This window comes from Prunus mume, linkage group LG2, assembly GCF_029339155.1.
Source record: "Prunus mume cultivar Tortuosa linkage group LG2, ASM2933915v1, whole genome shotgun sequence".
NCBI classification, from domain to species: Eukaryota; Viridiplantae; Streptophyta; class Magnoliopsida; order Rosales; family Rosaceae; genus Prunus; species Prunus mume.
The window spans coordinates 9,400,343-9,425,615 of NC_142699.1; the positions used below are offsets into that span (position 1 = coordinate 9,400,343).

General features: G+C 37.5%; 5 protein-coding genes across 12 annotated transcripts; 3 read left to right on the forward strand and 2 right to left on the reverse strand.

The window, feature by feature from the left end:
* Positions 1-1,261: 1,261 nt before the first annotated feature.
* Positions 1,262-3,614, forward strand: LOC103319998 (keratin-associated protein (DUF1218)). Its single transcript, XM_008221600.2, has 4 exons — positions 1,262-1,623; positions 1,748-1,863; positions 2,575-2,789; positions 3,100-3,614. The coding sequence occupies exons 2-4, from the start codon at positions 1,774-1,776 to the stop codon at positions 3,398-3,400; spliced, it is 606 nt and encodes a 201-aa protein (XP_008219822.1). The 5' UTR covers positions 1,262-1,623; positions 1,748-1,773; the 3' UTR covers positions 3,401-3,614.
* Positions 3,615-4,667: 1,053 nt separating this feature from the next.
* Positions 4,668-13,332, forward strand: SKB1 (SHK1 binding protein 1). 2 transcript variants are annotated; one of them, XM_089045104.1, is made up of 24 exons: positions 4,668-5,153; positions 6,226-6,343; positions 7,034-7,143; positions 7,316-7,405; positions 7,505-7,570; positions 8,121-8,200; positions 8,318-8,393; positions 8,478-8,564; positions 8,846-8,930; positions 9,361-9,452; positions 9,560-9,595; positions 9,763-9,831; positions 10,129-10,197; positions 10,287-10,340; positions 10,456-10,530; positions 10,631-10,723; positions 10,802-10,905; positions 11,093-11,141; positions 11,226-11,312; positions 11,443-11,548; positions 12,179-12,266; positions 12,586-12,679; positions 12,859-12,967; positions 13,004-13,145. In XM_089045104.1, exons 1-23 carry the CDS (start codon positions 5,016-5,018, stop codon positions 12,940-12,942), a joined length of 1,950 nt encoding a protein of 649 aa, XP_088901230.1. In that variant the 5' UTR covers positions 4,668-5,015; the 3' UTR covers positions 12,943-12,967; positions 13,004-13,145. The 2 variants fall into 2 exon arrangements, with proteins under 2 accessions (XP_088901230.1, XP_008219821.2); XM_008221599.3 differs by having other exon boundaries at positions 12,859-13,332.
* Positions 13,333-15,235: 1,903 nt separating this feature from the next.
* LOC103319996 (pre-mRNA-splicing factor) lies at positions 15,236-19,177 on the forward strand. 2 transcript variants are annotated; one of them, XM_089046084.1, is made up of 4 exons: positions 15,268-15,422; positions 15,547-15,919; positions 16,120-18,244; positions 18,765-19,177. In XM_089046084.1, the coding sequence occupies exons 2-3, from the start codon at positions 15,564-15,566 to the stop codon at positions 18,236-18,238; spliced, it is 2,475 nt and encodes an 824-aa protein (XP_088902210.1). In that variant the 5' UTR covers positions 15,268-15,422; positions 15,547-15,563; the 3' UTR covers positions 18,239-18,244; positions 18,765-19,177. The 2 variants fall into 2 exon arrangements, with proteins under 2 accessions (XP_008219819.2, XP_088902210.1); XM_008221597.3 differs by having other exon boundaries at positions 15,236-15,919.
* A 132-nt stretch (positions 19,178-19,309) lies between these two features.
* Positions 19,310-21,575, reverse strand: LOC103319995 (DUF1997 family protein, putative (DUF1997)). Of its 6 annotated transcripts, none has more exons than XM_089046085.1 (8): positions 21,434-21,575; positions 21,176-21,265; positions 20,827-21,066; positions 20,615-20,723; positions 20,470-20,515; positions 20,161-20,246; positions 19,916-19,974; positions 19,310-19,835 (listed from the first exon to the last, which is right to left on the reverse strand). In XM_089046085.1, the coding sequence occupies exons 2-8, from the start codon at positions 21,259-21,261 to the stop codon at positions 19,721-19,723; spliced, it is 741 nt and encodes a 246-aa protein (XP_088902211.1). In that variant the 5' UTR covers positions 21,262-21,265; positions 21,434-21,575; the 3' UTR covers positions 19,310-19,720. The 6 variants fall into 6 exon arrangements, with proteins under 6 accessions (XP_088902211.1, XP_008219816.2, XP_088902212.1 ...); XM_008221594.2 differs by having other exon boundaries at positions 19,310-19,820; positions 21,434-21,573; XM_089046086.1 differs by having other exon boundaries at positions 21,344-21,557.
* Positions 21,576-21,842: 267 nt separating this feature from the next.
* On the reverse strand, positions 21,843-24,832 carry LOC103319994 (mraW methylase family protein). The gene is given in 5 exon segments (XM_008221592.3): positions 21,843-22,564; positions 22,708-22,900; positions 23,704-23,885; positions 23,888-24,014; positions 24,084-24,832. Coding segments are annotated over 5 exon segments (1,269 nt in total). The 5' UTR covers positions 24,423-24,832; the 3' UTR covers positions 21,843-22,136.
* Between the last annotated feature and the right edge of the window lie 441 nt (positions 24,833-25,273).

The window sequence follows — 25,273 nt, forward strand, 5'->3', positions numbered from 1 at the left end:
CAAACTTAAGTTATGTTCCCCTTGCTTCCATAAAAGTTTAATGAGGGGGATGACTCAACAAGTCTATGAAGAGGGGTAATGGTGGTTGTAGAGATATTTGAGTCTCTTGGTGAGGATGGGGGGAGAAACCAGAGAAGTGAAGCAGCAAACAAAGTAAAACAAATAGAGAGGCGAGGCATGGGGCCTTTGCGTAAGTCCTTCATGATAAAGGTCGTCTAGGGTTTCGCTTGGCTCTGGGTGTGGAGTAGCCTCTCCTCCCTCCCCTAATTTTTTTTATTTACCAAATGGAAGCACACTGGTTTGGGAGTATTGTTTAGAAGTACGTTTAGAAGCACACTGGTTTTAATAATATAACACTGAAATGGCAAAAAATCCAATTATAAATTTATATATAAATATCATCTATGTAAACTAAGCACGAAGCTGGCCCCGAAAAAAAGATACAATAATAATATGTAATTTTTGTTTTTAAAGGAAGTCGATGGAAAATAACTACCATCTAATAAATATTTAAGTAATATCTTACCAAAATTTATTTATTTATTATTCGATCTAATTGTTATTTGTTATATACCAATTAACATTAAAGATTCATGCAGTCTTGTTATAAGTGCATTGGCCCGTTATAAATTAGTGTGAATATCTTAATTCCTTATAAAAGTATTTTATAATTATCCTATCGTTTATTAAAAAAATAGAAAATTATTCGTTATAATTAAAATGAAAAATAAACATGTGAGTGAAAACAACATCACCATAATAAAATACTTGTACAGGTAATACCTTACCAAACAATCTAGTACCATAACAAAATGGTGTCCTATTGTTATTTCTTAAATATTAAAATATACATAAATGAATTTTTTATAAAATTAATGAATCTGCTTATGAATCATTGATCATAGAGCAAATAAATAATGATGAATATTCCCATATACGTATATCCAAATGCAGACGAATTCTGTCAAGATTGTTCAACATTTCACTACGTAGTCTGCAATTTGGAGACCTTAAATATTAGATTATTCACAAGAATAAGAAATAAATAAAGTCTACATCTTCACGATATTTATAACCGTCCGATCGTCAACAATTATGACCGGTTTCCTAGAAGATCGTTGCCCAGCTTATCAATCATCATCAATCAAACATTTCCAAAATTAATGAGCCGGGTCCCACAGGCCTACGAACCTGGGCCCACAAGCAGTCCAGATTCATCACGGTGTGTACAGTTACAACTTTCCTTGCTTGAGACGAACACAAGCAACAAGATAACCAACGCGCCAAACGCGTAGTCTAACGAGAAGTTAACTCTCTCTCTCTCTCTCTCTCTCTCTCTATCAGCTTGGCTGGGCTGGCACGTACCGGATAGAAAGGAGGGATTCCAGGATCCGGTTGACTTGTTTGTGTAGGATTAGGATCTTCCACATAAATACAAGACAAATACAAAGTCTTCCTTTTTACCGTCCGCCTATTGCTCTGCTCTTGCTCTCGGATTCTCAAAGACGGAGAATACTAAAGCGAAATCGGCCTACAGAGACAGAAAAGGAGAGAGAGAGGAACACTTTTCTCTGTGAAATTGGTTCAGAAAATTATTCAATTTCCCCACCTCCCTTCTATCGGGTAATGTTTTTTTTGTTTTTTTTGGGTTTTGGTTCAATTTTGATTTGGTTGAATTTTTGTTGTTGGGTTTTTCTCTTGTTGAATTTTGATTTTTTAACCCCTTATTTTTTTTTTTCCGGTTCAGGTTAGTAATCTTGTGATTGTGCGGCTATGGGTGTCACCGTAAAGCAGATGTCATTGACAGTGGCCTTTTTCGGCGTGCTCTCGTTCGTTTTCGGAGTGATTGCCGAAAACAAGAAGGTAATTTGCAAATATACGCTCCAAGTTTCTGTATGTATGCGATCATGTGGTTGCAAAATTTTAGCATGTTCAAGAGTTTGTTGGGTGAAATTGGTGTGAATTTTGTATCAGAAGAAGATTGATTGGTTTCATTTGAGTTTTGGGTCTTTTCCGGACTTTTCCCTGTAAATTTTACTCAACTTGCAGTCTTGGAACTCATGCACCATAGCCATGATATTCTCTTTTGGTCTTTTGACAGTAGAATCATGTGCACAAATAAAAACACCCTGATTGAAATTGAAGGTTAAATAGTAACATTGAGTGTCCCCTGCGAATTTTTTTTGCTGTAGGCTGTAGGAATTATTTGTGTCTTACATGGTTGAAATTCAAGAGTGCAAGGAAGGAGTAGTTGTTTTCAGCTTTCTAATTCATATGTCCCAAATATTTCTTCCTCTGTGTTCTAGGCAACAGTTACTGCTGCCTATAAGCTTGAAAAGAATTTTGGTGGCTAAATGAATTCTGATTACAGTCAACGACCGAGTGATTCTGATTAATCCCAAAAAAACAAAAAAGAACAAAAGAACAGTTCTTTAGATTATTTACCATAGGGTGGTGGAAATTATAGCAGAAAATGTATCCAGTCTTATTCATATATTTCTTTGATTTGATTCGAAGTAGTTACATGTATTCTTGGCTACTAATTAGATTCTTTGTTTTCTGACCTCTTGACAGCCTGCATCTGGAACTCCAATTCCAGGGAAAGGTGTTGTGTTCTGCAAGTATCCTTCTGACCCATCAGTTGTCCTGGGATATCTGTCTTTTGCCTTCCTCCTGGTATCTACAGTGGCTGGGTTCTTGTCATTGTTTTACCCATATAAAGGAAAGTCCCTCCCACAGGCCGCTTTGTTCCGAAGCACTAGTTTTGTTGTATTCTTCAACATTTCTCTGTAAGTGTTCACAGTTGTGCATATATCTATATAAGCGTACTTAGATTTGAATAGTTCAAGGCTTATTATGTTGATGCATAAGATGTATGAATTGTGCTTTTCGGTGCCTATAAGAAGATGTTCTTCTTGCTCGAATTCTATAGTTATGGATCTTGCAGCCATTTAGAACATCATATAATTTAGAGTAGCTATTCAAGTTGGGCATCATGTCATATAATATTCCAAAAATGTATCATTCAAGGTTTTCTGTAAAATGCTGATCCACCTCTCTCTCTAATTGTGTTTCTTTGGTGGTGGTCACATTACACAGGCTTACAGCCGGACTAGCTGCGGCTCTGTTGCTATGGCCCACAATAACCGAGCAACTTCATCGATCACGAAATGTTCATCGTAATCTTGAGACTGCTTGCCCAACTGCTAAGACTGGACTCTTAGGTGGCGGCGCTTTTGTATCCCTTGATGCATCACTGTTGTGGTTGGTTGCCCTTATGTTAGCTGACAATGCCAGAGAGGATTACTTCGAGGAGACTGAAAAGGATGTTAAGGGTGAGTACGGACAAGTTTCTGCAATTGATTATGATGGACGTGTGAATGTGAAAGGAAGTGCTTGAATTGTGTTCCCTTCGCAAGAGGCACTTGGATGTCTCTTTGTTTCGTTCGGACTCTTCCATTTCATATATATGCTCATAAGCTTGTGTGTCAAGCAACTTTATGTAGTGAAAATGAATGTAGATGCTATTCGACATTGTTCAGTACTTTCTGTTTGTGGTTGTGGATTTGGCAAAATGAAGCATATGAATAGACTTTTTAATTTCGCCTCTTCAACTTTGCTTTCAGATTTTCTTTCTACTAGTTGCTAGTAATTTCTTTAGGTGAACGCATTTTTAAACCTGGGTGGGGAAATCAGGCTAATGTAATCTCACCTGTTGACATGGTTGTCACCACCATCTCCATTTTCACCACCACAACCTTCATCATCGCTGCCTTGACACACCAACCAACAACCACCGCCGTTGCCACCTGCGCATCAGTACCCATTTACACATTGAGACATCCATCAAGCTAAATTGTAAATTTCATATTTAATAGGTTAACTAAAAAATAAACTTTATAAAATTTAAATTGTAAGTCCATCTTTGAGAATAAATTTGTCATCATTTTGAATTGAAGTATGCTCGACATTTTTTATATTATTATACAAGATGCTCAACCATTTCTCAAGACTATATAACTAATTTTCCTTTGCCCTTTTGGACTTTCTGATCCAAATGTAATCTAACTACCACACCATTTTTAAAAATTAGGATTGATGAGTAGATAGATTGCACTGACAAATAATTAGCTGAATTTCATAAGTGGTTCACTCAACTTGAGATGCGGTTCAAATTATTTGCTCGCAATTTGCACATTTATGAACGATCGAGGTTTAAGGTGGATAGTCAATGAATTTCCAGTTGCTGATGAGTGAATCAACTGGAAATTCATGGATTATCCACCCTCAACTTGATTGATCAGACTTGTGCAAACGGAAGCAAAATAAATTGAAGCGCATCTCAAGTTGAGTGAACCACTTATGAAATGCAGGTAATTATCTGTAGTTACTTGTGAATCCTACAAATACCAACCAAATATCATATACAATATCCCTCCAAACTTAACATAAAAACTAAAGGCATATACACATATTTCATATATAAACATAAAAACTGAAGACATATACACATATGGCATATCTAAATTGGCGTATCAATGTTGTGTATGCATAGCACCTAATTCTCGACTAAGAACACAATGTAAACATACTGCCAAATAGACAAAAAGAAGAAGAAAAGATAATCACATTAAAACTAAGTTGATGATGATTCACACACCACCCTACTCCTCCCATACCAGACTGGTAGTCATAGAATGATGAGATTCACACATCACCCTACTCCTCCCATACTAGGAAGGGAGAGAATCTTGTAAAACCCATTCGGCTTGGTTCTTAGGTTGGGCCTTTACTTCTTGGGTTACCCAATTTTTTAAAACCCGTTAAACATTCGGTTAAACCCGGCTACCCAAAACCCTAGTCCTAAGCTCCGCAAGCAAACCCTATTTAGAGGCAGCATTCCATTTCCGTTGATATCAATCAAAACCCCTACCAAAGCCCAAACCCTGCTCTGCTTGCACACTCTCATTCTCTCTCTCTCTCCTCTTTGGGCAAGTGAAGTTGTTCAGAGCAAAATGCCGCTTGGTGAAAGAGCAGGAGATAAGAGCGAATCTCGCTACTGTGGCGTGGAGACCCAGTTCAACGATGACATGCCTCATGTCCTCGCTTTCAATCTCTCCCATGGCTCCTTCGATTTTGTTGTGGCTCCTCTGGTCCGTACTTTTCTTTTTTTAATTTTTATTATTTACAATTATTTTTCCTGTTTCGTATTTCATTTGATTCTCTGTTTATGCTTAGAAATGATCAACTGTATGGTGGCTAATTAGCCAGTCACATATCGGCTTTACAGCTGCTCTTTTGATGTGAATGGTCAGTAAGCTCACCTATAACAATGCTGCGCTAGTGGCTGTTGCTTGTGCAGCTGCTCGACTATGCAGCTTCACTCTACGTCCACTAACTACATTCACGTCAATTTCTGATTAAAATTACTGTAAATGCCGATGATTTACTTGTCAATTATTTGTGTGTTGCTTAGTTGTTTAGAAGACTATGCGTTGAATTTCATGTTACTTCATGGACATTTGTGCAAATTCTTTGCTCATGGTGGCTAATTAGCCAGTCACATACAGCCAGAGATGGCTTCTGTTTTGTGTGAATGGTCAGTAAGCTCACCGACAGTAAGGCTTTGTTGGTGGTCTTGAATGGTGAAGCGTAGCTCTGGTTTCACCTTTAGGCTGTAAACTACATTGTTAAATTTGTGATACCTTTGTAGTTTTTCTCATCATTGGTGGGTATGAGGACTTTTCTTTGAGCCACAAAGGTACTATTTGTTTACTTCCATAGACAAACATGTTACATAAAATGAATATGTTGCTCGCCTCTCATGGTATAATGAGGCTCTTTCCGCATGAGGAGAGTAAACTACCTTGTATGCTTCATAACTGTGTGTTAATGTTTATTGGATATAATTTGTCTTTTTCAATTATGTATTTTCCCCTGAAGATTATGTTAGAAAATAATGATATACATTCAACATGTAGGATTGTAATGTCTTCTTGAAGTCCTTTGAATTATTTTATTGCCTTTTTGGTCATGAATGCCTTTATCAAAAGCAGTACATGTTTGTGTGCAGTTAATCTTTTGACTTGTGTTCAGCATCTTGATTGTATCACTAAGGTGTTTGTCTGTGTCTGTTTCTTCATTCCTTTTCCTGTCCCCTTTCTTTATGCTCTCATACACAACTTGGACAATGGATAGTGATTCTTATTCAACCTGATGATGTAGATGGATCCTGCTTATCGACCAAGCTTAATGCAAAAAGAAAGTGGAGTATCTGGTGTTCTGCCATTTGCTGGGTCAGATTTGGTTTTGAGTCCTTCACAATGGAGCAGTCATGTTGTGGGTATGGACTTATGTAAACAAATTTGTTGTGTTACATTGTCTCCTCCATGGTCAGTCTGACCCTTTTATTTTATTCTCAAAGTTTTTCTTTTATGTCTTAATATTGTTTGAAAGGCCTCCGAATCAATTAGGACTCTTATGTGGAACTTTGGTTTGATTTATTTGCTGGGTTGGATGTTTCTCAATTTTCAGTATAAGAATGTGCTTGAAATTCACTAATTGTTGTTGAAAGATGTCACTGGTAGTTGGTATCTTTTATGAAGTTATGCTTATATGATTGTTCTGTTATTATTATTTTTTCTTAGTGCAATGCAAGTGCATGGCTCTGTGATCATCATAATCTGCATCTCAAAGAAACTTTTCATTGGCAGTGTGGTTTCCGTTTTCAGATTGGAATTAGTAGTTATGGGTGATGTTTCAGCTGTATAAGTCTAGCTTTGTGGTTACTTTTATGTGGGATTCCTCTGCATCAGGATGGATAATGTCTTGGCTGTAAGCCAATAAGGTTGATGGTTAAGCTGGCTAAGTCTAGCTTTTCTGGTTATGTTTCTCTGCATTATGCCGTATGATTTCTTGGCTGAATAAGAATGTAGTTGTTTTGATAAGCTTACATTCTGTGTACTTTTCAACTGCATATCTTCTTGCATCCTATTACATTGACTGCTCACAGTGGTTTCTTGAATTTATTCAGGAAAAATTAGCTCATGGATTGACTTAGATTCAGAAGATGAGATCCTCCGGGTGGATTCTGAAATTACCTTGAAGCAAGAGATAGCATGGGCTTCTCATTTGTCCCTGCAGGTGGGTATAGTTTTATGTAAATATGGATATAGTGTTGCAAAATATTGGAATTGTTATCACAGGCCATGCTTAAAAATTTGCTGTGCTTTGCTACACCAAATTGATTCTGGATATTAGTAACTGAATTTTGTTTTCTTGCTGGCCCTCTATTCTTATCTATTGTTGGGTGTAGGCATGCCTTCTTCCGGCTCCAAAGGGGAATTCCTGTGCTAATTATGCTAGGTGTGTCAATCAGATTTTACAAGGACTAAACAGTATGCAGGTACATTTGTCAATCCAAAACAGTTTACATCTTTCAACCTCTTTGTGTATTCTACTTTTGAAGCTGGATTTTATTATTTCTTGTTATGCTCTGTTATAGTTGTGGCTGCGGATTCCATTGGTCAAGACAGACAATGATACGATGGATGTGAACTCTAGTAATTTGGTGAGTGAAGTCCCTTCTGATTATGCTTAGATCTCCATCTCATCTTGAAGGAATGTTTAAGTTCTCAAAATAGATTTTCCATTTTGATGATTTTTTTTCCTTCTTTTGATGGAACCTCTTAGTTTCCAGCCACTGAGTTTGAACGTATATCACGACTCTTGGCCCATAAATGTTGCACTGTACATAGAAGTCCAACCTTTGTTGCATATGGCCCTTGTTGAACCACCAGAATGACAAGTCTTGTGCCAAATCTACCTACAAATTGTGTGCTTTGTTGGAATCTGTGTAAAGGCTTTGTTGTTAGATGTCTTGTAGCAAAGAGGGAGGTGAGGAGTGGAGAGTTGCCTCTTTTGTGTTGTAGATTGAGTAGGGTAGTCAAAACTTATAGAGGGTGTAGACCTTCTGCATGAACCTGAGGTTTCCTTAATATGTATAACCTTTATTTATCTCCTTTTTTGTTATTTTGATTATTATTTCACATATGGTGGTATGATGATTGACATACCAGAGGATAAACCTCATTTTCCTTACTTTTTTTTTCCTCTTGCAGGATGATTCCTGGGAGATTTGGAATTCATTTCGTCTGCTATGTGAACATCACAGTCAATTGTCAGTTGCCCTTGATGTTTTGTAAGTTTAGCAATGACCATTCTTGTATAACTTGGCTAATTTATGATTTTTGTTTTCATTGTGCCTGAAGTAGCATACATATTTTTTAAATTTTGAGCGAACTTTCTTTTTCATCAGGAATTCACTACCTTCTGCAAACTCTCTTGGACGTTGGTTTGGGGAGTCTGTTAGAGCAGCCATAATCAGTACTGATGTAATTATATGCTGATTGGTGTATTAAGGAAAGTTCAAGTTGATTACTGCTAATTTTCTTACAGTGGTCTTGTTTATTTGCCAGTGCTTTTTAACAAATGCACGGGGTTATCCATGTCTGTCAAAGCGCCACCAAAAGCTCGTCAGTGGGTTTTTCAATCATTCTATACAGGTATTTATGAAGGAGTTATCAATAGTATTTTGTTCTGTTGAAGTTCCTTCTCCCATTTCCATGCACTTGCAGTATAAGCAAACCCATACTTAACTTTGTTTTTTATTTTTTCAAAATATTTTGTTGGACAGTGCTCCAAAGTTACTTAAAATCTCCAGCAAGTTCCACCCAATTATGGTTTCGTAGTTGCAAAATTTCTTCATAGACATCATTAGTTTTAGATCTTATGGTCAACTTCCTGCAATGTTTGCTAATCTTTGGAATGCGAAATTTATTTTCAGATAGTTCTATCCGGAGAACCAGTACATAGTCTTCCCAGGATAAATTCAGATTTAGCTGCCAATAATAATGATAATAATGTTGACGGTAATACCTACCTTCTGTTTACAAGTGAATTGTCTTAAATACTGCTGGTAGATCTTTGAAACAGTAATCATTTCGTTTGACAAGTATTTGAACTAGTTGAGTCAGAAAAGCTACGCCATTATATGAACATTGTTTCCTTTTCAAGTGCTTTTGATTGCTTGTCATGACTAGTTTCATATAAGTGCTTCTGAGTTCTGACTGGCTTTTAAAGTGCTACGCTTTGTTCTCTAAATTACTTTCTTCTATTCTGATCCTCAGGATCATATAGATCCAGATGCAAATATGAAGGAAACAATGAATGGAAAAAAAACATATATTAATTCCACTAACACAGAACAAATATCAAGAAACAAGCTATATGATACCTAAGACCAGAAAAACACTTTCAGTTTAACACAATGAATTGTGATAAAGCATTCTTGACATTCAGGTGTCCAGAAACATCCCCTGAGGCCGTATTTGGATTATGTTGGTTATCTCTACCAAAGGATGGATCCCCTTCCTGAGCAAGAACGGTTTGAGGTCTGTCTCTGTCTGTCTCTCTCTCTCTCTCTCTCCTCTGTGCATGTGTATCAGTATTTTTTATTTTTTTATTTACATTTCTTGATCCTTTAAGTTTCTTATGCCAGCTTGGTTACAGGGATTTCTTGCAGTCACCCTTACAGGTACAGTTTCTTTGCCTAGTGCTCTCTTGTATTATTATTTTGGTACTAGAATTTTTCTTAAGTGTTCCTTTCCTATTTGTTGAAATATCGAATCCTACACACGTAGTGATTGCCCATCCTTTTATAATACAAATTCACGTTAGGCTAATTCTGCTATTCTAATGCAGCCTCTCATGGATAATCTAGAGGCTCAAACCTATGAGACATTTGAAAAGGACACGATGAAATACATTCAGGTATGCCTGCCTTTGCAAATAAATGCATAAATAATCTTTTCAGATATTTTGATATCGTTATTTTCTTTGTGTGCCATCATAGTGTGAAATAATTGGGGGAATGAAGTGCTTTATTTAATATGTAATTATTCTATCTACGTTTTGGAGGGGCCAGGGGCCCTTTGGAAAAGGAAAACATATTGGGATGGACATTGCAAACTAAATTACTTTTGTTACCTACTGGTTCAAATGTTTGCTAGAAGGTGTAGTTTCTTTTATTGCCTACAATTGTAATAATTTTTTTTGCACCTTTTCTAGTACCAAAGGGCAATTTGTAAGGCTTTACAGGACAGGATTCCAGATGACAAGGCATCTTCAGTGACCACCGTAAGCTGCTCACTTGTAACTGTGCTTTATTAAGTTTGATGACAAAAGTTCTGAAGGTCATGACATGGCTTCATATTTGTTCTGGCAAGGTATTGATGGTTGTAGGAGCAGGACGTGGACCTCTTGTAAGGGCTTCATTGCAGGTGCCTTATCTATCTTATGTATATTACTTTTGGACTAAATTGTTTATATCCAGACTGGATTTTACATGTAGCAGATCATTTTGATGCTCACTCTATATCTCCTTCTCATATGCAGGCAGCTGAAGAAACTGGGTGCAAGCTTAAAGTCTACGCTGTGGAAAAAAATCCAAATGCAGTCGTTACACTGCATGTGAGTTGCAAATAGGTGTTTGTTTGAATTAGACTCCCCCCCTCTCTTTTTTTCATGGTCTGCATTTTATATATTGACGTATCTGTGTTTGTTGGAGCAGAGCTTGGTTAAACTAGAGGGGTGGGAAAACATTGTTTCCATAATTTCAAGTGATATGCGTTACTGGGATGCTCCTGAGAAAGCTGACATTTTGGTATGCAAGTATTATCATGAATAATCATCTATTTGTTTTTGGGTTTTCTTAAAACCATTGCCTTCGATTGTATAATAGGTGAGTGAATTATTGGGTTCTTTTGGTGATAATGAGCTATCTCCTGAGTGCCTTGATGGAGCTCAGAGACTTTTGAAGGACGATGGAATCTCAATACCTTCATCGTACGTATACATTTATTTTGAAGTTTTACGTGAAAGGTGTCCCCCTCGGGACAGGATTTGTTCAAAATTCAGTATTGACATTTGGATATTGTGGGGAATCCAGATTTCTTATCTAAGTGCTCAGCATTCAATAGTTTTCAATTTTCATTAGTGTTTCTCTCATAAAAGTTTATATGCCTCTTTTCAGGTACACGAGTTTCATCCAACCTGTGACTGCTTCAAAGCTTTACAATGATGTATGCTGGTGTCTTTGTGCCCAAGATGTCCCAATACTATCTGTTTTGAGGATTCCTTAGCAACTTCTTGTGGTTATGTTTCAGGTTAAGTCGCATAAAGATGTTGCACACTTTGAAACTGCTTATGTTGTTAAATTGCACAACATTGCAAGACTTGCTCCTCCCCAACCTGTGAGTTGTTTTTTTTCACTCAGGCGCATTTGATGTTATTAACTTGTAAACAGTCTTAATTCATCAACTGTTTCACCACGACTTGATATATTGTTTTAAGCATCTGATATCTTCTTTTCAACTAAGATAGGTGTTCACGTTTATTCATCCAAATCGCTCAACTGACAAAAGCAATAACCGGTACACAAAGTTGCAGTTTGGAGTATCCAGTGATACTGGCTCAGCCATGATTCACGGTATGTGGTGGCATCATTTTTCTTTTGGTAAATAAATATTCTTGAATAATTCAAGAATGTCATTAGGGTGTTGCATTTAGTTAATGTGATTAAATTCTTCTCTGATTGTACTGCTGACTCTTGAATGATTATCACGTGCCATAATGTTGGAAATTTTAAAAATATGAAAGGTTCATGTTAAAATCCGATCAATACTTATTGGGCCTCCTTTTTGGGTATCATTTGTCGATATGAAATGAATTTATCCTGAAAACTCTCAAGAAACTTAGAATGTTAAACATCATTTATTGTTACGGAGGCAAAAATGAACAATAAAAAAAGTGCTTGAGGCATGCACATGTAATGATAGAATGCATGACAGGATGGGAAAAGGCGAGGAATGCAAATAGTCAAAATTTGTATATTGTAAAATCTTGCTGAACATTGTTGGAAGATATGGATTTTGTTTCGGGTTGAGAAAGCATTAGTGGGTTGGTTATGTAATGCAATGATTTTGGTTTTTTGCACCTGCCATGTTTAACAACCGCTACTTGAATTTGTTCTTTGAGCAGACTAAGATCAGAGTCTATTTATGCTGAGAAAAACACGACACACATTTTGGTTTATTTACCCTTTTTCCTACACCTTCAGGATTTGCTGGCTATTTTGATGCTGTTCTATACAAAGAAGTTCATCTTGGCATTGAGCCGTCAACATCAACACCGAACATGTTTAGCTGGTGTGGATCCCTACTATCCTTTTCTTGTGCGGTTGATGCTTGTCATCCCATGTTTGCTTTTTCTTTCCAATTGTTAAAATGTTTTTATTTATTTTATATTTTCATGGTTATGCTACAAATGGTAAACACATGAAGCAAAGCATCGCTAAAACTTATTTGGTAGTTATATGGCTTACATTACATGCTGTTTATCATAGCTCAAACTTATGTGGTAGTTATATGACTTACATGCTGTTACTATCTAGATGAGCCGAAAATTCTTGGTTTCTTGTATCTGTAAATCACTGCACTATTTGACCTGGTATGTTGTTGTACTCAGGTTTCCAATATTTTTCCCTCTGAGGACACCCATTTCTCTACATCCTGGTTCTTCTCTTGAAGTACATTTTTGGCGTTGTTGCCGTCCTAGCAAGGTAACGATTAGTAAACCCTTAAAAGACAATCCTTTATTGTTTACAAAGGATGTATAAATCTCAAGGCCATTATGCATGGGCAGAATCTTGAGCATATAATTAGTGTGTTTTGTTTCCTGAGTTTGTAGTTTTGTATGAATAATGAGTCTTTGAATGAGCTCCTATGGAATGTGATGCAGGTTTGGTATGAATGGTCTGTAACATCGCCCTCCAGTTCACCCATTCACAACACCAATGGACGTTCATATTGGGTCGGGCTGTAGCGTCGCTTGGTTTTACGTCTTGTTCGTACACGCGAGGATTGAAAGTTGTATTCTGATCGTTGATACACGCGAGGATTGAAAGTCTGGTATTCCGATGCGTAAAACGCAAGCAGAATTGATTGTTTAATCCATCTTAGATGCGACTAGGTTAAGTGTCTAATATGCCTATGCCCCACCTAAAATTCATGGTGGTGAATTAGTTTGGGTGCCCCATAGATGTGGGAAGAATTACACCCGGATACATGCGGTGCTTGTCCCTGATGTGAGTTTGTATTGAATATATAAGGCAATAGAAATGTATATCTGTTGTTAGGATTTGAAATTTTGTTGTTCGACTCTATACAATGGTTGACGATATGAGTTATTGAAATCACTTGATTAGAGATAAAAGTGGATTAATTTTTAAGTGTTTCCCATCTTTTATGGCTCGACCAAAGGGAGAGGAAGGGATCATTGAGGGCATTCCTGGTTCAGATTGAATGGACATAGAGGAAACGGGGTCTATACAACTGGAAATGAAAATGATGTTATAATACAAATATTTTTTGAAATACAAATATATACATAATTGTTCCTATTTATCATTTAAAATTTGCCCTCTCTCTAAGTCTAATTTTGGGCAATGGGGGAAATAATCAGATAATTTAGGGCCATGTCCATGCAATTAGGAAATAATCAAATAGATTAGGGTCTTTGAGTTTCAGACTTTGGGTTATAAAATGGTAAACTAATCATTAAGATTTCAAAAAAAAATGCAAGTGAAAAATAGAACAAGTGAATGGAAATCATATTTATACATGTGCTCGTGGTTTTAAGTTCGAGTCTCTCTTTTATTATTTTGGGTGTATAACAAAATGGTATCTTATTGTTATTTCTTAAATATTAAAATATACATAAATATTTTATATTTATAAAATTAATGATTCTGCTTATGAATCATTTATTGTGAGCAACCAAATAATATAAAATAATAATAATTAAGGATCTTGCATACAATAGAGCTAGGAATGGAAAATATAAAATCCAGTAAGACAGTAAATTAACTGTCTTTCACACTATCTAACCCATTTTAGTTTTAATGCCTTCACGAAAAGTAAAATAACATCATGACCCTAGCAGTGGCGGTGAATTTGACCAATTTTAGGACGCGGCATGTGACAAATTTCCATATGCTTATACTATTTATTTGTGACTACAAATTAAGACGTTTATCAATTGCATTTTATTATTTAATGCATAAACAATTTTTCATGGAATAATCAATACGGAAATCACATGAGATAGTGTAACAAAATAAAAGCAAAAACGAAGGAGCTACGATTACCATAAATTAAACAAAGGATTTGGATTCAGATTCAGTTAATTTGTTTTTAAGTATGATGTGTTAGCTTTACATGCTTTGGATGCAAATTTAAATGAGGTGTTGTGTAGAGATGCGAAGTGAAGTATATCATAGTAGAAAAAAAATTCAAATAGATGATATCTCTACGTAAAAGCATGTGGGAAGTAAAATGAATTTCTTTATGTGACAGAGTCGGTGGATTATGAGTGATTATAGAATACTACGGTAATTAGATCACGTGGTATATCTTGTACACATATTATATTATGGGTGGACAATATGATTTATTTTCCATATTTTTAGAGAATAATATCAATAAATATCCACTTATATTATAACACGTGTACAATATGTACTACGTAATCGTGTTACTGTAATATTCCATAATCACTCATACCATGTGGTTATACTAACGTAGTATTCTATAATACAATTACATGGTACACCCTCCACCTCTGATCTCTCTCTCTCTCTCTCTCTATTCTCCCGCAACCCCATCGACAACAAACCCCCCCCAATCCACCCCGCTCACGGATTCAACCTAACCGTCTCCCAATTACTCGACCCAACCCCAAATCCCTCCTCCCTCTCTCCCTCTCTTTCTCTATCCAGAAAACTCCCAAGCCCAACGCCATTATACAACCCCCATTTCCACCCGAGATCCATCCCAACCCTAACCCCACCCGAGACCCATCCCCCAACAACTGCCCAAATTCCAACCCCAACCCCACCTCCACCAGAGACCCATCCCCAGCTCATACCCATCTTTTTTTTCCCTATTTTTTTTTTCTTAATTTATAATATTTTTTTTTAATTTTAATTCACGTGGCGTCCATATCAACAATCTAACAATTTTTTTTTACTAAACTTAACGGAATGACCAATAATGTCATTTTAAAAAACATAAAAAATGAAAGATGATAATTTTACAAACCTAAGGCACAATATGTTATAAAAAAGCCTTTATAAATTCCAAAGCCTGTAAAGTTGGCCTCTTCTCGAAATTCCTTTCCAAACCTGAAAAGGTTTTAAAACAGAAAAAAATACAGAGGTTATAAATCTGTATCTTTCCTCTCTGCTTGTGATACGAAGAGAGAGCGAGGGAATTTCAACAAACACCGCCCTTAGCAAAATCCAGGTTCTGTTTGTTTCCCTGGAAATCAATTGCTTGCCCTTCTTCGTTTTGCGTTGGATTTGTATCCGCCTGTTTTTGAATCTAGGGTTTCTGCGAGTTGATTTTAGTACCGATTGTGATTGAACAGTGATTTTGAAGAGCGAGATGTACAACGGAATAGGGTTACAAACTCCAAGGGGGTCTGGGACCAATGGTTACATACAGACTAACAAGTTCTTCATCAAATCGAGGACCGGAAAGGTCGCCGATTCTTCCAGAGGCTTTGACGACGACCAGGGCATGGGCGGCGTCATGAAGAAGGCCAACAAGGACATCCTCGAGCATGATCGCAAGCGCCAGATTCAGCTCAAGCTTGTGGTGCTCGAGGATAAGCTCACCGATCAGGGTTTTACGGATGCTGAGATCGCGGAGAAGCTCGAGGAGGCTCGGAAGACTCTCGAAGCCGCCGCTGCTTCCGAGGAGCTCGGTGGATCCACCGCCGTTGTGATTTCCGATAAGAAGTAATTTCTCTCTTTTTTGGTTAAAGTATGAAATGTTGAGAATTGCTTGCATATTTGAATAGTAATATCTTTATTTATCTAATTATAGTAGTATATTTTGCATGTAGTTTGCTGCTCAATAGAATGTGATTAAAAGTTGGACATTGAAATGTGATATTTTGAATTTTTTTTAATTAAATTTATATTTTGTCACTTGACAGGGTTTCAGATACACAGACCCACCAAATTGCTGCCAGGAAGGAGAAGCAAATGGAAACATTAAGAGCTGCTCTTGGGCTAGCTTCATCTGATTTAACAGAAAAAGATACTGATGAGGTTGATGATGGACTGAAAAGTAGTCGGAAGAATGGTCCAAATGATGATGGCAGGCCTCAGGAGAGAAGCGAGCATGCATTTTTGGACAGGGACTATTCGCGGAAGAAACATGGGGAGGAAAAGCAGAAAGCTGAAAAAGATGATAAGAAAAAGAGTGTGAAAGAATCTAGGCGGAACAAGAAGGAAGAAAGTAGGAAGAAAAGGCATAAGTATGATTCTTCTGATACCGATAACAGTGGTAGTCCTCCGAAAGCTGATAAAAAGAAGAAGCGCCGCGGAACTAGCAGCAGTGATGAAGATGATTCTGAAGTTGATGTTGGCAAGAAGCACAAGGTTGCAAAGAAGCACAATAAAAGAAGAAATGAAAACACCGATGATTCCGATTCTGCCACCAGTGATGATGATGCGAAGGACAGTTCAAGAAAGAAAGTTAATAAGTTCAAAAAACCTCATAGGAGGCATGATTCCGATGAAGATGATTCAGAAGTTGATGGTAGAAAGAAGCAGAAGGTTGTAAAGAAGCATAATAACAGCAGAAAGAATGACACTGATGATTCTGATTCTGCTACCAGTGATGATGGTGCTGAGGGCAGATCCAGAAAGGAAGTTGAGAAATCCAAACAACCTCGTAGGAGGCATGATTCTGATGAAGATTCTGGTTCCGATAAAGACTTCTCGAAGAGCAGAGCTGAAAAGGAGAAACTACATGTGAAACCAAGCAGGCGGCATGATTCTGAGGATGAGTCTGATTCTGACAGCAGGATGGAAAGGAAAAAAAGTCAAGTTGAGAAGCAGAGGAATCAGCATGGTAGCCGAAAGGTAGAGCGAGATAATTTTGTCGTGGAGGATGACAACAAAGGCAACAATGTTAAAAGTGGAAAAAGCAGGAAAAATTATGATGTGGATGATGAATCTGACTATGAAAGGTCCAGAAAAAGTAGAGGTGCAATAACAGAAAAGAGTAGAGGAAGTGGCAGGATTGATACTGATGATGATGTGACTGTAGAACATGAGGACAGAGTTCACAGCAAGGATGGTGAACCACAATGGGTTAGTAGGAGGGGTAATCAGGATTACGAAGAGCGTGGAGGAGGTAGAAGCCGCAGCAAGGATGATCAGGAGCATAAGGGTAGAAAGCACGGAAGGGATGAAGAAGATCATGGAATACGTGGAAGACACAAGGAGGGAGAAAATAGGGGAAGGAAGCATGGAAGAGACGAAGAGGATCATGAATATAGAAAGCACAGAGAAAATCACGAAGAGGAGCGTGGAAATAGAAAGCTTGGGAAAATGGAGGAAGAACAGGGAAATAAGGATATTGACAGGGATCAAGTCATGGATTACAAGAGAGCAAAATATGATGATTCTAGATCAAATGAGAGGAGGAGGCACGAAAATGACAAACACAACGAGGAAGATCCTAAATATAGAAGGCGTGTAGAGGATGTCGAAGAGGAGCGTGGTAATAGAAGACATGGAAAAATAGATGAAGAAAGGGGAAGTAAGGAGACTGAGAGGGAGAAGAGGAGGCACGGAAATGACAAACATAATGAAGAGCATCGCAAATATAGAAGGCATGCAGAGGATATTGAAGAGGAGCATGGAAATAGAAGGTATGGTAAAGTAGATGAAGAAAGGGGAAGTAAGGAGACTGAGAGGGTTAGGAGGAGGCATGAAAATGACAAACACAATGAAGATGATCATATATATAGAAGGCATGGAGAGGATGTTGAAGAGGAGCGTGGAATTAGAAGGCATGGAAACATAGATGAAGAAGGGGGAAGTAAAGAGCCTGAGAGAGATAGGCACCTGGATTACAAGAGAGCAAGATATGATGATTCTAGAAGGCATGGAAACATAGATGAAGAAGGGGGAAGTAAGGAGACTGAGAGAGATAGGCACCTGGATTACAAGAGAGCAAGATATGATGATTCTAGATCAAGTGAGAGAAGAAGATATGAAAATGACAAACATAATGATGGTCGTTCCAGGAATCGGGACTGATTTATGGTAAGATATACTTAAAAAAAAAAAAATCTGTACAGGCATTGTTTGTAAAATGCTTTTGAATTTTTTGTTATGTTGAGGTCGCATACAAACATCAAGGTTGCATGCCTTTCAATAAATGTCACTGAGTGCATAAATGTCACTGAGTGCGTGTTATCAGCCATCCATTTTGTTATGTGTCATGGGTTCCCATGCTTTAGTTTCTATGTTTTTGGTTTATAAGAATTAAGGTGGTTGTAGCTGTCGTCTTCATGCAGCTTTTTTTCTGCAAAACACTAATTTCTGTAAAGAGAGGAATAAAATCCTATCTGTTGAAAGTTGAAACATAATGGTTTATATGCTTAGCAAAGTGTGGCATTAGAAGTGGCAGTTGGATATGTAGTAATAGTCTCCTCTGAGTCACTCTTTGTAACTCATCCATGCACGCTCCCATTGTTTTCTGAATAAAGTGTTTTTTCATCGCAATATAACCTTCATTGTGGTTCTAACATAAAAATGTGACGGGTTTTATTGTGTCTGTCAGAGGAGCTTGCTGAACATAATCGAATGTCGAGAGCAGAACTGGTTGTGCCGCTGGGCCGCTGGTGATGGAGGTGGCATATTAGTTTGACCAACCGTTGAGAGCTGAACTGGTTATGCCGCCTGTGATGGAGTGGAATTTTAGTTTGGCCGAGTTTGTTGTATCGCATTTTGAGTTGTAATGTTTTCTTGGATCTGTATCAGATTATGCAACTTAGCTGTAATACGGTTTTTAGGAACGCAGTTTGAGACTTTTTTTTTTTTTTTTTGCAATCAGATCCAGCCCTGGAATGCTGTGATTTTATTTTGTTATTTTCACGAGTCTTTAGCATGCCTCCTTCCCTGCAGCCAATGGAGTCTTTGAGGAAGCAATGAGAAACGCAATGCTTTTAATCTTATTTATTTGTTGTTGGCCTATTTGTTTATTAGCAGCAGGATGCAATGCATACACCAATGTGTCATGGCATTTGCCAATGAAGTCACGGATTTGGTTACAATTGTAAGTTCTCTCCTTTGTAAGGTGACTGATAAAACCGAGAAAACTAGAGATTGACAAATTTCTTTCTAACTTGAATATCATAAATTGGTGAACTAACAATGTTATCCCATTACATCTTAAGATATATAGACGAAAGCAGCACAAATCTAAAATTTACATCTCCTCTTGGTCGGGAATTTTAACACATTTTATATCTATCCGCAAAATTCTAGGACATCATCATAAGGATCAAGGATATTGTGGGGAGGTTTTAGTTTCGGACCTAAATTTAAGCTGCAAGTTGACAATTTCCTCCCCAAAAGAATGACCGCAACTTGAAATAATGTCGCCGGAAAGTAGAGTTGAATGTTCAGATTGATGCAGAAGGGATTACTTTTCGTCGTAGGCTGGAAACTACGACTCCCTGTTCTGTCTTCTTTTGTTTTACTCATCTATATCTGTTTGCGGAAATGGATGGAAGATCATCCAACTGCTTGCTTATCAACAACCCATTTGCTGTAATCTTGTAGTAGTTGCTGCAGAAGCAATGGCACCAGCCTATCCACTAAGGCTTGCATCATTCTGCATGTCATCACACTTGCACAGTTTGAATTCATCTCTGCCCAAACACAATTATATAAAGTTCTAAAGAAACAAACAAAGCTTCAAGTACTTACAAATTTCCAGGACGCTCAACAGCTGATACTGGCATCATGGTGAAAGGGTGTGTATAAATCTGCACATAACATATGCTATTGAAATATTATTGAAATCCTATATTCCAGCTCAATTATGCAAGTAGAAACTAGAAACAGCTGCTAATGACAGGTGAAAATCGCATGTATCAGCTATTGCGTCGAAGGAGAAAGAGAAAGAGAAAGATAAAGAGAACGAAGGATAATGCAAGCGAAATTTTAACAACCTCAAGAGTGAGTTTTAGCTTCACATCAACCTCCAAAAAAGATTCAGAGCCATTTGTGTCCCACGACATGTGATTTCTCATGAATGCTGTAAATAGAGACCATAAGATTAGAAGACGCTTGATATACTTTTTCAAAGAAATACATGAAGAGCCTTGCAGCCAGGCCCTTAGAATAAAGGCTTTCAACAATAAATGAGCATTTGATGACCTTACAAGTCTTTCTTCCTTCGAAAGTGTAAATTCGATATTCCCATGGACTAAAACTTACTCTTCTAAAAGTTACAAGACTCTCACCCAATCTTTATTCACCTGAAAAATGGCTGTTTTGGCGTTCCACGGCTTCTGAACCCTCAAACTGCAAATCACATTTGTAATAAGCCATCAAATGCATCCTCATTTTGCAATGTTACAAGTTCACTTTTATATGTAAGCATTGCTGGGATTTGAAACTCACCCTGCAAGAAAGCATCTCAACTATACAATCTTCATTTGTTGGGGTCACTCTCAAGTCCAGCACAGGAGCAGCTTCAAAATTCAAAAGCTGAAGCTTTGGCAGGGTGCATCTGCACAGAAAAAGGGCATTGTTTTTTCCTATCTTAGACTCACTTTTGAAGTTTCAAGTGAACATGGGAGAAGTGAAGCACAAAAGGGTTCCAAGGGAATGACCTGTAAGTATCAGTATCAAGGGATTCAAAGCTGTTTAAGGCTCTGGTGTTAAGCATGGCTTCAATTCCTGATTGGTGGCTGAGAAACTCACTAATGTGAAAAGTCTTGCCACCAGAGCTATCATCATGTTTTGGCAGCTTAATTCTTTCCTTCTTTGCAGCACACAAATTTGCTTTCTTTGCATTTGACTCTGAACTTAAGCTGGTTGCTTTAGTTACATTTATCACTTCAATTTTCTTCCTGAAATATAAAAGCAAAGATTTCTTAACCATTGAATGATCACTGCTAACTTTTCTTAGATGGGTCAAGATAAAATTGCTAATTGCAATACAAAATTAGAAAAAAAAACCTGGGGTTGAAGATTGGCATACGAGAGGATGGGAATGAGGCACACCAATGTACTTGTTCATACCATTTGATAGCCAGTGTCTTCATTATGCTGCAAAAAGATATTTTAGGAAGCAGAGCACATAAAGAAATTTAAATTATGAACTGTTGGAAAGGAAGAGATCAAAATCCTTAGCAAATCAAATTGTCTGCAAGCCTTGTTTTATTATTTTCATATTTCTGCTTGGTTGGGGAGAACAGAGAGGGGAAGAAAATTCACCAGTTCTGGTTCTTTAAATTTCTTTTGGTTTTGTTCCTCGAAAAAAAGTTCTTTTGGTTTTGAGTTGGAAGAGGATGGTGGTTTTAATGTGTGGGTCGAATATTAAATGTCACTGAGAGTTGAGGAGGGGATTCAGATTTGATTTGAGATAAGATACAGGATCATGAAAAGAAAAGACGTGACAACTCAGCAGCTCTCGATGTCTCTCAACCCACAACCACTGCAAAAATACAATTTTGCCCATGCCACCGTTATGACTATTATTTACCATTACCACTTCTTCCTTTCATTTAATTAATATAAGTAATAGTCTAAACTATTATTTATTCTATGCTCATTGGTGAAAGATAAACAACTTGCATCTTGATTTATAATAACTTAAGAGAAGATTTCTGGTAATGTATCAAAGTAAAAAACAAAAGAGAAACGAGAAGATTTCTAATACATGGTCATTACACTTCTCTCAACACACTTCCAACACCAACCTCGAGCATATTTGCAAGGAAATAGTTCCTATCAAATGGATGAACACTCGAGGGTTTGAGATATTTCATATATGTGGAATTTTACATTCCTCAAAAACAAAAAAATGTTTATATAATCTAAACTCCCAACCTAAACAAAATGTGAATAAAAAATTGGGGAAAACACCAGAGATGCAGATAAATATTGCTGTAGGAATGTCTTCAAAACCTTAATTAAACTAAGCCTTCTTAATCACCCTCAGCTTAGCACTTCTGGAACGGCTATTCAGGCTCTCTTCCTTTTCAGAAGGTGTAATTGGTCTCTTAGTGAGAATTGTTCCTCTCAAGCCTTGTACCATTTGTTTGATCCATGCTTCACTTTCATCAATGTCATTCTTGATCTTTCTCAAATCTTTCTTCCACGCTTCTTCTTCATTCATATCAATATCCCCATCTCCATCTTTGACATTGATGATGTCCAGAAATGTTTGTTTCACAATTCTGTCTTCCAAACTATGGAAAGAGATGACCGCTAGCCTACCACCAGGTGCAAGGCAGTCAAAACAAGCATAAAGAGAATCCTCCAGAGTCTTCAGTTCATCGTTGACAGCTATCCTCAGAGCTTGAAAGACCCTTGTAGCTGTCTTAATCCAACCTTGCCTTCCTTCTGTTGCAATTGAATTTGATTTTAGTAATTGAAACTTTTTTCGCATAGCCATGACCAAAACAAGCAAAGGTACTATAATTTTGACAGAAATATACAATGCAAGGCCAAAGTAGAACCACAACAGAGCACATGAGGATACCTACCTCGGCTCAGAGGAGTCGCACTTTTTATAAGATCAACTAGATCACCAGTGGAATGCAATCCACCATTCAATCGGGCTTTAACAATTCTATTTTGAAGAGAGTACCAGTTACTTTCTTCCCCATACTCTCGCAGGATGCGCCCTACCTCAGTCTCTGGCCAAGAGTTTAAAATGTCTTCAGCTTTCAGACTTGCCTGTCATAGCCCTATTCCAATCAATTAAATGAAACAAACATTTAAAATGATGATGCAACCAGTAAAACATAGGAATCATGTATGTCATTCCGCCTAGAAACTTTTCATTCACCCTACAATATCACCTAGAACTGCAATGAAGCGCACAGACATTGTTGGCAGAGGGCATTAATTTCAAAAAGAAAATAGATAACTAAGCCTAGTTCCAGAAGTCAAGAGTCATGGGTGCATATAAGGTATAACAAGGGGATCATAATTGGGGCCATTCAAATCTTTTCAACCCCACATGCGCCCATCATAGGCAATGTACAGCAGTCCATCCTCAACTGTCCTAAATATTAAATCCTCATGAAGGTCATGGCACATCCAATCCTCATACTTACGTAAAATATCGTCAAGGGCAGCAATTTGCTGCATGTACATGCATGTGGCGTAACTGTAGCCTCACCATATGCTTCTGATGAGAAGTGATTATAGCCTAAACATCAGTATAATCGGCATCACATTTGAGTTAATTCACTGACGCAAGCAACCCTGATGGACAAGTATAGAGAGAATGGTATTAAAGACTCCCTGATGGAGTCCATCTAAAGAAATAATTATCACCATAAATAATAGATTGACTCAATAAGAATACCAACGGTCTATAACAAAGTTCTACCAGCTAAAAGACTTCAAAATGGAGAAACCAGGCAGCCTACACTTACACACTCAAATTTTTTATATGCATAATTAGAGAACATAAAATAAATAAAAAATTTCCCAGTCTCCATTAGATATAAGAATGTCGAAACATCTGTTACCTGAGGATCCATTCGCATATCAAGAGGTCCATCAGCAAGCACACTGAACCCTCTTTCAGGATCGTTCACTTGCATTGATGACATTCCCAAGTCCATTAAAATCCCATCAATCCCAGTGTCAAGGAGTGTCTCATCCACATCGCAAAGCAGAGACTTAACATATCTGAAATTCTCCAAAAGGTGGAAGCTTTGAGGGTCGAAGAAGTTGGGTTATGCAAAACAGAGTTGATCCGAGCTCGAGCCTTCTCAAGCGCCACAGGATCAACATCAAGTCCTACATACACTTCCATTTCTGGATGGCCTTCAATTATCTGCAAGTAATTAACAATAAATCCAAAAACCCAACGCACAAAAACTTCAAACGAAGAGTGATTACTGACCGCAGAGGAATGCCCAGCAGCTCCAACCGTACAGTCGACGAAGTACCGGAGCTGTTTGGATGCCGAGAATACATCCAAAACTTCACCAAGCATGACTGGAATGTGGGTGGCAGTATCTCCATAACGTTTAATGGTTTCCAATTTGAACTCTCTATCAGAACGCGTTCTCCTCTTTTCTTTTATCACCACTCTCTGCTTCAGCTTCTCCTTCTCCTTCTTCTTCTTGCTTGTGGTGCTGCAGTTGCTGCTGATACTAGAGGCGGTTGTGAGGCTTCGCAGACGGAATGATAACGAGGAAAAAGAGAGGAGCTTTGAGGCTGATGTTGATGCTATTGCCATTTCTTTCTTCCAAATGTACAACACTGATGTGGTTTTGATTTTAATTTTTGTAGCCCTAAAGTGGGATGCTGGGTTGGCCCAAACTCCTAACTCCACTACCCAAAAATCAAAACCCAAACTTCAAACCTTGAAGGGAAAATTTTACGAATTACACATGAAGTTTAGGCCTTGTTGTACAGCGCCGCTTGAAAAGAAAATTGAAGCAACGTGCTATTTATGAACAAGCGCATTAGTCATTTGATTTTAAATTTTGACATTATGGAGTTGGAATTTGGATTGGGGTTATGGGAATGAATATTGGCATTTTTGGGTTTTGAGTTACATATGAACATTTGGGAGTTAGAGTTTGGATTGGGGTTAAGGGAATGAATTTTGGCATTTTTGGGTTTTGAGTTTGGATTTATAAGTTTGGATTGGGGTCTCGTGTGTGAATTTGGGCGTTTGAGTTTAGAATTTAGCATTATAAAGTTAAGAGTTTAGATTGGGGTTTCAAGTTTGGATTATGGCATTTTGAAGTTAGATATTGGATGAGGGTTTTGGGTATAAACTTTAGAGTTTTGAGTTTGGATTGGGGTTTTGAGTATGAATTTTGGCATTTTTCAGGTTTGTGAGTTTGGATCATGTATGAATTTTGGCCCTTTGTGGTTTTAAAATTTGAGTGTAGATTGGATTTTGGGGTAGGAATTTTGGAATTTAGATTGGAGTTTTGGATATGAATTTTAGCATTTTTGGGTATTGAGTTTGGATTAGGGTTTCGAGTATGAATTTTGATGTTTTGAGGTTTAGAGTTTGGATTGGGGTTTCATGTATGAATTTTGGTATTTTGGGGTTTTGATTTTGGATTAGGGTTT